Source organism: Cricetulus griseus, chromosome 8, assembly GCF_003668045.3.
Source record: "Cricetulus griseus strain 17A/GY chromosome 8, alternate assembly CriGri-PICRH-1.0, whole genome shotgun sequence".
In the NCBI taxonomy this organism is placed as follows: Eukaryota; Metazoa; Chordata; class Mammalia; order Rodentia; family Cricetidae; genus Cricetulus; species Cricetulus griseus.
In genome coordinates this window covers 62,054,210-62,064,893 of record NC_048601.1, presented here as the reverse complement: position 1 = coordinate 62,064,893, position 10,684 = coordinate 62,054,210, and the positions used below count along the sequence as shown (strand labels likewise).

The 10,684-nt window shown below is 38.1% G+C and overlaps 1 gene segment (V, D, J or C); it reads left to right on the top strand.

Moving 5' to 3' along the window:
* The first annotated feature begins 381 nt into the window (after positions 1–381).
* LOC100771353 lies at positions 382–993 on the top strand. The segment is given in 2 exon segments: positions 382–430; positions 578–993. Coding segments are annotated over 2 exon segments (465 nt in total).
* Positions 994–10,684: the final 9,691 nt, after the last annotated feature.

The following is a 10,684-nucleotide window of genomic DNA, read 5'->3' as shown; positions in this document are numbered from 1 at the left end:
ATCTGGCATCAAAAACATTTACCTATGAAAGGATCTATGTACTTTCTAAAATTGTATCATATGTGAGAGTCTCTGCCACGGCCCAAAACATAACGAGGAATTCTACTTTGAACATGACAGAAATCAAAATAAGTGCAACTCTCAGAATGCTGTGGCTCTTTTTTTCCAAAGAGACGCAAATTCCTACAAATAAACCTGCACTGCCTCTGGTCTGATATAAAAGAGGACCACAGGCCTCACTTAAGTCACATGACTTGGCCAGTCCTATGGGTGTGCTCAGCCATTGCTAATTTGCATGTGCCCAGATCACTCCAGCTGTCCTTCTTCATAGTCGGGTCACATTTGTGATGGAGTCAGTCTCAGACAAGTCACAGCACAGACATGAAGGTCCCCATACAGCTCTTGGTGTTGCAGCTGCTCTGGCTTATAGGTATGGAATTTCAATTTCTATAAATAATGTTTCAAATGGAATTGGAAATGTATTCAGCTGAGTCTGATCAGTACTTCACTGTTTCTGTTGAAACATTTTTTGATGGAGGTAACTGTATTAAATCTATTTTAAATTTTCCAAACTCAGGTGCTAGATGTGACATCCAGATGACCCAGTCTCCATCCTCCCTGTCTGCATCTCTGGGAGACACTGTCACCATCACATGCCGGGCAAGTCAGGAGATTTATAGTTTATCATGGTATCAGCAGAAACCTGGAAATCCTCCTAAGCTCCTGATCTATGGTATAAACATCTTGGAAGATGGTGTCCCACAGAGGTTCAGTGGCAGTGGATCTGGAACACAGTTTTCTCTCAAGATCAGCAGCCTGCAGGCTGAAGATATTGCAGCATATTACTGTCAACAGGGTAGTTATTATCCTCCCACAGTGATACAAGTCATGACATAAACCCCCAAAGAAGCAGAAGTATGTTCCCTGACTGCCCCAGAATTAACTCCTGATGAGTCACCCACTGAAAGTATTTCTCAGATATCACAGACTTGATAACATAGCTCATAATGAGTAATTATGTATAGGATAGACTACTAGTCTTCTCTCTAGTCAAACTATTTTTCTACATTTACAGAAGATACAGACATTTTGTTTGGTGATATTTTGTTTATGATCTAACAAATAAATCTTGACTGAAGACCAGAGTGCACAGAGAAACACATTAGTAAGCAATAGAGGCCAGGCCCTGGTGGCACACATCTTTAATTCCAGCAGCCACTCTAGTAAGCTATAGAAGCTGGGCAGTGGGGGTGCATGCCTTTAATCCCAGCACTAGAGAGAAATATAAGGCAGATGGAGATAGGAGTGCAATGTATTCTGTCTGCAGTCACACTGAAGACAGGATTGCCCCTTTGGTCTGAGTATTGGTAGAGGAAAGAACTCTTTAGTGCTTGCCTGCTTTGGTTTTCTAATCTTCAACTTGAACCAGAGTAGCTGTCACTGGGTCTTTATTAGTTGTGCTACAATTCCATGTGAGTTGTCTGAGTTGTATATCCAGTTAGGACTCACACAGAAGAGTCAACATTTCTTTGGATATTCCATCAATGTACTTTATGTAGAGGAAATTAACTCTAAATGCCAGTACTAAAAAAGTAATTATTATTGAGAGAAGATGACAGCAGAAAGGATTCCTGGTTTTTCTTTTCACAAAAGGCAGAGCACAAGAGTCAGAGAAAGGGAAGGATGCTTAGACACAATATTTTGCTGAGTCTTGAAATTCCACCAGTGGGTGCTGATGCTCTCATGTATCTGCAGCACTTCACATAACATTTTCTGGCTCCTAAGTCCACTAGTCTACATACAAGAATCACACTTTTAAACCAACCTCATGTGACTATTAATCCCACTTTATGAATTGGAATATAGTCTTTACTATATGAAATCTTAGAAAATAGAGGATTGTATTAAATATGCTTCCAGAAGTGATATTCATAAAGACTTGATTGCTACAACATTTAGGAATGAAACCAAACACCAAAACAACAAAAGTGATGTATACTCCATTCTCTGTCTGTTTTGTTCTATATTTTTCTCAGAAACATCATCTATCATGTGTGGATAAATATATTTTCAGTCTCTTTATGATGTCACTTTCAGCACCTGTCTATCTATATACCTAGAGTTCACATAGACTTAATTACTGTAGACTTATTTTAAAGAAGAATAAACAACTCAGAATTTATAATACCACATTTCTATCAATTTCTTAGTTTTTCCATTCATTGAATTTCTAGATAAATTCTAACCTGAGTTTATCAACTTTTAAAAGTCCCCAATTATTAGTTGCATTAAATTGAGTTCATGTGCCAATTTGAGAATATAACATTTAAGTATTTCATTGAGATGGAAAGAATGACATTTGCATAAGAGGAATTGTTGCATTTGAAGGGGTTCTTGGTTTGATACTCAGAACCAACAGGGCAACCCACACCTATCTTCAAATTCAGTTCTAAGGAACCAGCATCCTCCCGTAGCCCCTAAGGGTACCAGTCACAGAGAGTCTTTATTTACATAAATGATGGCAAAACACTTATGCATTGAAAAGTATTTCTAAAGTGGTCCACATTATGAACACAGATATATTTTCTATCCATTTGTATGCTCTTTAATATAGAGAGCCTAATCTGTGTTCCTCAGTGAGTGTGGAATGTTTTGCTGTTTTCATCTTTTATGCAATACATCTGGCCACATCCTCTCTTACCTCCATTCCTCCCAGAATCCCCCAACTATCTTTTTTCCTTGAAACATTACATCTCTATTTTCCTTCAAAAAAAAGCAGAATTCCCAGGGATATTAACCAAACATTAGATAAAATAAGAAATAAGAATAGGCACAAAGCTGTATATCAAGGCTAGATGAGGAAACCTCATAGGAGGAAAAAGGTCACAAGATCAGGGAAAAGACCAGAGACAACCAGACTCCCATTGTTAGGAGTCCCATAAAACTCCAGAACTAAACAAAAACACATTATTTCCAGGAGACATAGCACAAACTCTCTTTGGGAGAAAGTGTCACCAGCACATGCCAGTCAAGACAGGATATTTACAATTGTTTAGTATGGTATCAGCAGAAACCAAGGGAACCTCTTAAGCTCCTGATATATTATGCAAACAACATGGCAGATGGGATCCCATCAAGGTTCAGTGGTAGTGGATCTGGCACACAGTATTCTCTGGAGATCAGTGGCCTACAGCCTGAAGATGTGGCAACTTATTACTGTCAACAGGATAGTAGTAACCCACCCACAGTGATGGAAGCCATGACATAAACCACCTAGGGAAGCAGAAGTGAATGCTCAGGCTGCCCTGAATGCTTGTTTTGCTGTTTCTAGATGCTGGCAGTGTTTCCCTTTGCCTGGAGTTAAAGGCCAATATGAAGTTTTTAAATAGGAATCTGAAAAACTGTTTTTTCCTAAATGTGTCCTCTACCCACTGCCTAGCATTAAAAACATAAGAATGAATCTCATGACTTAATATAAAAATAGCACTTTCAGAGCAACAGATTTATGGCAACATTCATACAACACCTGCCCCTATACACACACCAATTTGGAGTTAAATTGAAAGGAACTTTCTATCTAATTAGAGAATTAAAATGCTGAGCAAGCACATTGGCAATATAGCTTAGTTATTAAGAACACAAGCAGCTCTTAATACAGTACCTACCTTTGAGTCTCAGCACTCATATGACTGCTAGCAATGTTTCATAATCCCAGTCCCAGGGTATCTTAGATCTTCCCTTCATCTAGCCTCTGAGGCATTGCATTCATCTGGTGTACCAACAAATACCAACAAATATGCAGTCAAAACACCAGTACACACAAAATAAAAAATAAGCATTAAAAATTAAAATGTCATGAAATATTTTTCCCCCTATTTCTTTCAATCTTTTATGGCAGGGGAGTCTTCTGTTGTCTTATACTTCTATATCATAGCCCATCACTAAAGGATGTCAGATCAGAAATTCATGCAGGGCTGGAACCTGGAGGCAGGAACTGAGGTAGTTACCATGGAAGGGTGATGCTTCAAATTTATTTATTGTGGCTTGTTCAGCTTACTTCAGTTTTTTCTAGTTTTTTTTTATTTGAATACAGTTTCCTTTCCCTCTATTCCTCTCTGTTTTGCTCCACCTTCTCTACCAAAAAAAAAACCCACTTCATTTCGATCTCTCCTTGGAAAAGAAAACACTTCCAGTATATAACACTTCCAGAACAAAATAAAATAAAATGGACACTGGCATATTGAAGTTGGATAAGACAATCCAACAGAAAAACAAGAGTTTCAAAGAAGCAACAAGAATCAGAGCCACACATATTTACACATTCAGGATTTACATAAAAGAATTAAAGTGTAAATTATAATGCATATACAGAGTACCATGTACAGACACATGTAGGTCCTATATATGCTTCTTCAGTCTCTATTTGTACTTACCAACTTTTCTTACTTGTCATAGAGGATTTTGTTCTTCTAGTGTTCTCCTTCCGTCTGTCTCCCTCACACATTCTACCTGCTCTTCCATGGTGTTCCCTTGGCTCTGGGAGGGAGATATTTGATGGAGACACATCATGTACTACTGTGAATTCCAAGGTCTCTATCCCAGTCTGAATAATGTCCAGCTATTAGTCACCTATTTGTTCTTACCTGCTGCAGGAGGAGGCCTTTCTGTTGATGACTAAATAAGGCACCAATCTATAAGCAAAGCAGACTATCACTATCAGTCATATATATGACTAATAATCAGTAGTATTTGTAGTTACCTTAAGTCTCATTGCTGTCTAGCCTCTAGTTCTTGGTTACTAAAGGAGTGCCAAGTAAGGTTCAATGGCATAGATTGGGCCTTAAGTCAAATTTGATATCAATTGATTACCTTCACAAGGTTTTGCCACCATTGCCCTAGCATATTGTGCAGACAGGACAAGTTATAGATCAAAAGTTTTATTGTTGGGTTGGTGTTCATTTGTTGGCCTGCAGAGAATCTTCCCATGTCATAGACACTGGAACACAAGGGTGAAATTTCTATGTAGGCATCAGCTTGACCTCTTCATGTTCAATGACTTTTGTGGGTGTTATCTTCATCAATGTGGTCTTAACATTTGTTTTTATAGAACAACATCTTGTCATGTCAGCAGACTGGATTGTTAGTAAATTTTCATTGAAGCCATTTAACCAACAACACAATCAGATGACACCCAATCCTAGCACTGAGCTTCGTTTGGTGACAAGTGAGAGCCAACAGGAGTCTGTATCCCTCCTTATTTTGAGAATTCATCATGGTCACCATTGTATATAATAGGAAGTTTCCACGGCACATGAGTTCCAGAAAGTCCCACAGACGCTCTACAATTCTAGTTGGTTTTCCCCTCATTCCTTTCCTCCATAGCATCTCTTAAATCCCCTTCCCACCAAATCCTCCCTTTCTTGACCCCAAAGGTCCTGTCCACCCATAAAATATTTTTTCCTCCCTCCCAAGTTCTCCCCCAGTCACTTTCTCTATGCCTGACCTCTCCAGTGGGTGATACAGATATAGATTGATTAAGATATATTTAGTGGCTTAATTTTGTATTGCTCTGATAAGACCCTATTACCAAGGCAATTTTTAAAAGAAAGTATATAATTTGTCAGTTGTAGTTCCAAAGAGTTATTTGTGGGCCAATACAGTTGTGGGAAATATACCAGTATTCAGACATGGTGCTAGAACAGCAGCTTACAGCTTAAATCTTTTTCTGCAAGTAGTAGGCAGAGAGAAGGAAAATGCAATCCTATAATGGATTAAGCTTTTGAAACCTCTAAGATCATCCTCATTGATATACAGCCTCCAGCATCTAATGTTTTCCAAACAGCTCCATCAAGTTAAGTCCAAGCATTTACATGTGTGAACCTATGATGAACAAGCTATATTCTCCATTTCAAAACTTTTCACTCACCATTTTATTTAAATCCTATTCTCAAAACTCATGATTTATACAAAAATTCTGTTACTATGCATGCAAATATGTAAATTGTATCATTTTATATTTCACAATTCAAATTGCATATGCTAGCTTACTTTTGTTTCAAGTATATTTTTACTGGAGATTAAATTATATAACTCTAACAGAGTTAAATACCATTCTTTGTATCATCTGGTAAAATGGTGACCATTCAGTAACTGTCCTTCTAAGCCAAGTGAATTAAACAGAATTTTCAAGTATGATTCAGTTGAACGTGAACAAACTGATTTTGATGACAAAGGGATTTGCATTTTCTCCCTTGCTGGTGAGGTATGGCAGCAGATTGGCACTGCTGTGTAGCTCAACCACCATCATACTCCTCAATGACCTTTTCCAAATAAGACCCAGGGAAATGAGGGTCTCTTGCACAGTTTACCAGTGGAATTACAGGAGTGTATATAATTTTTTATCCACCTAGATGGAATCCTTTCTGAATTTGAACTTTATTGCTTGAGCTGCGTAACACAGAAACCTATGAATAGCAATTTCGTGACGTTAAGGAAAAAAAAAAAACAGTGAATCCAAGTAGGCTACTATCTGAAATCTGATAAAACAAATTATCAAAGACGAAGGAGAGAGGGGGGGAGGAAGGGAAGGCAGGAGAGAGAGACTAAGACAGAGCAAACACACATACACACACATACAGAGAGAGAGAGAGAGAGAGAGAGAGAGAGAGAGAGTTTTAACTTTAAGAAGGCAGAAGAAAGAAAAGGGTCCCATTTAAAACAAAAATAAATGGCTAATTAGGGTCTTAAGGCATGAGACAGAGGTGTTGGTGTATTGTGAATTTTACCTTTTTAATCTGTATATGTCTCCTGTAAGTTGTTCTCTATGGTAACAGTATACATGTAGAAAGAACTTCAGTCTTGTATTTAATTCTTCCTTCCAGCTGAGATAGTATTGAAACAATCTGTGTATTTAAAGGCTGGATATCTACTTCCATTAATCAAACTGCTAAATACATCATTATGTATCAAGCATTCTAACCAGATGATCTGCCATTAAGTATGATTTTTCGTATAGAAAATATATGATAGTAATCTATTTTACATATCTTTAAATGACTTTGAATGGAGATGCTATATAATAGATTACTAGCTAGATTCATTTGCATATAAAGCCCACAGTGTTATTCTGCAACTACCATGTGCTTCATGATATGCCAGTTTCATGTGGTTTCTTTCTATCTGATAAAATTTTTCCTCTCCTTCATATGCAACATCGGAGATGTGAACAAGGAGATATCAAAAGCCAGCATACCTTTAACCTGTAGTGATATATTATTTATGATTTATTAACACTTGGCTGAGGATTCAGAAGGCAAAGTCAACCACAAACCATAGAGCCAGGCACACACCATTAATCCCATCAGTCAGAAACTAGTAGGTAGTGGCACACACTTTTATTCCTAGGACTCATGATTGTAAGCTAGATGGAGCCTGTGAATACAAGGCCACCTACTGGTTTCCAGCCTAGGAATTCAGAATCCACTGAACAATTGAGACATGTGAAGAAAAGGAATAAATAATCCAGTAAAGTTAATCCAAGAAACAAGTAAATGAGCCAATTAGTATATTGTATTTACAACAGGATAGAAATTTTCCAGAATGTTTTTTTTCCTCTTTTTCTCTACAGACATGTAATGCGAATAGTTTTCTTGTATTCAAATTAAAAGTTAAAGCTGTCTTTTGAGTTGGATTATGGTTCTCTCCTTCTATTAACTCAAGCATTGTTGGTAAAGAAAAAAAAAATCTCTGCCTCTTATATTTTTGGATGAGACATTTCTCCAGCCTCAAACAAAAAGGTACAGGATACTGCTTTCTCAACATAACAACAGTAGCACAAACACTGAAATCGACAATTAATATAGGGACCTCCTGAAACTGAGAAGCTTCTGTAAAGGCAAAGGATACAGTGAGCAAGACAAAACGCCAGCCCACAGAATGAAAAAAGATATTTACCAACCCTACATCTGACAGAGGCCTGATTTCCAAAATAAATTTGATAATAAATGCAAGAAGCTAGCCACCAAAACAGCAAACAATGCAATTAAAAAGTGGAGTACAGAACTAAATAGAGAACTCTCCACAGAGGAGTCTAAAATTGCTGAATGACACTTGAAAAAGTGCACAACATCTTTAGCCACCAGGGAAATGCAGCTCAAAACCACTCAGAGATACTGTCTTACTCCTATCACAGTGGATAAAATCTATAACACCAATGACAGTCTTTGTGGAGAGGACATGGAGACAGAGGAACACTCCTCCATAGCAGGTGGGAGTGCAAACTTGTACAATCACTTTGGAAATTAATATTCCTCTCTTGGACATATACCCAAAGAATGCCCATTCATACAAAATGGACATATGTTCAATTATGTTCGTAAGAGCATTATTTGTAGTAGCCAGTACCTGGAAGACACCTAGTTGCTCCTCAACTGAAGAATGGATAAAGAAAATGTGGTACATTTACAAAATGGAGTACTACTCAGCGGAAAAGAAAAACAAAAACAAAAACAAAAAACAATGGAATCTTGAAATTTGCAGGCAAATGGGTGGAATTAGAAGAACCCATCTTAAGTGAAGTAACCCAGTCACAAAAAGATAAACATGGTATGTACTCACTCATATATGATTTTCAGACATAGAGCAAAGGAATACCAATCTAAAATCCACACTGTCAGAGGAGCTAGGAAACAAGGAGCACCCCAAGAGAAGATTTCGTAGTCCCTCCAAGAAGGGGAGGGGAACAAGAAACCCTGAACCACATAGGAGTATTGGGGGTGGATGGTAAGGAGTTGGGAAGGGAAGAAGTGGAGGGGGAGGAGAACAAGTGGACTGAGACAGGGGAGGAATAGAGAAGGGCAAGAAAGAGATGCCTTGATAGAGAGAGACAGTACATGTTTTTAGAGAGGTCTGGGACATGGGAAATGTTAGGGGATTCACAGGGGTGACTCCAACTAAGAAACCAAGCAGTGGTGGAGATGATGCCAGAGATGCCCTTCGCATATAATGAGATTGATGTGTACCTTAGTTACCATTCCTAGAGATTATATCCAGTAGCTATTCGAATCAGAGATAAACTCTCACAACTAAGCACTGAACCATAATCCTGGAATCCAGTTGTAGAGAGGGAGGAGGGATGAGCAAAGGAGCCAAGACAGTGCAGGGGAAACAGTTGACATGACCTAGTGAGAGCATGGAGATCCTAGTCATAAAACTGGGGAAATAGCATTGGAGCAAACCAAGCCCTCCTAATGTGGGTGCCAGGTAGGAGGACAAGACAGTCTATGAGACCTCTAAAAGGGGAGCCAGTCTTTAACCCTAGAGCACAAATGGACATTGGGAGCCCATTCCCTATGGAGAGATATTGTAGCCCAGATACTGCCAGGAGTGCCTATGACCCCCTTGAATAATATGACGTGGTGGAGGGTCTCACCATCCCTGGGGATGAGTTGGGGGATGGGTTTGGGGGATTGGTGTGAAACTTGAGAGGATGAGAAGGGGAGTGGATGGGAGGATGGATATATAAATATGTGTATTAAATAAATAATTTAAATAAAAGAGAAAGTAGATTCAGTTGCTTTGTATTAAATTCCTACATAATCAATAAAACATTTTGGAAAAAAATCTGCCTCATGTTAGAAGAGTTACCTGATATGGAACAGAAGAGAAACAAATATTTAAGGAGTATTACATTGCTACTGAAATACCTTGGGGGGATTATTGGATGCCCTCATGCCAAAATTGGCTCATCTGTTTACTGCCAACATGGATAAAATTCCTTCACAGAGCAATTAAGTACCTTAAGCCTATTGAAAAGAAAGTAAATTTTCTGGATGAAAGAAGAGCTTTAGAAACTCAAATAAAGTATTTAGAAGTCATAGATTAAAGTTGTAAGGATCAGATTAGGAAACCTCTCCAAAGTTAGGGATGGAGAAGGATTTTTTTTTCTCTTTCCAGGAAAAACAACCATATTGAAGAATTTAAGACTGTTGGACAAATAAGCATCCAAAGAAGAAGGGAGACCTACCCAGCAAAAATGACCAAGAAAAAGAAAACCTAATGCAATGTGAAGGCTCCACAATGAAGATCAAACATGCCTTTAATACCATCATTTGGATGCAGACTCAGGTAGATCTAAGTGATTTTGGGCAGGATGATTTATAATGTGAGTTTCAAGACAGCCAGGATTGTTAACATAGAGAACTGAGACTCAAAAAAGGAAAAAAAAATATATCATTCCACAACAGTTTCATCAGGATTATGACAAGAAATTAAGCTGAACAACTCCACCTAAAGATCAACTTTGGACTACATGCTGCTCAAGTTGATTTTGAGGAGGTCATCTAAGATGATCTAACTTCACAAACTATTCTAGCCAGGATTTGAAATAAGCCTTCACTTCCCAATTATGAAGAGTATGAAAAAAATTAGTACAGCTTGAGATTTAACCCCCCAATGTTTCTTTTCAGGATCCCCTAAAGATGCCTTCACCCTCAGGCAACAAGAAGTAACTTTAAGAATATGACACCCACATTACCAAGAGCCTGGTTGGGTGGATTTGGTAATTGAATGAGTTATGGATAATTGACATTGTTTAAAGAAATCGACTACAAAATGTTGGTTACAGTCAGGAAGAAAGCTGAATGAAGAGGATTAGATTTGAGGTTTTGAAAAAAATGAAATACAG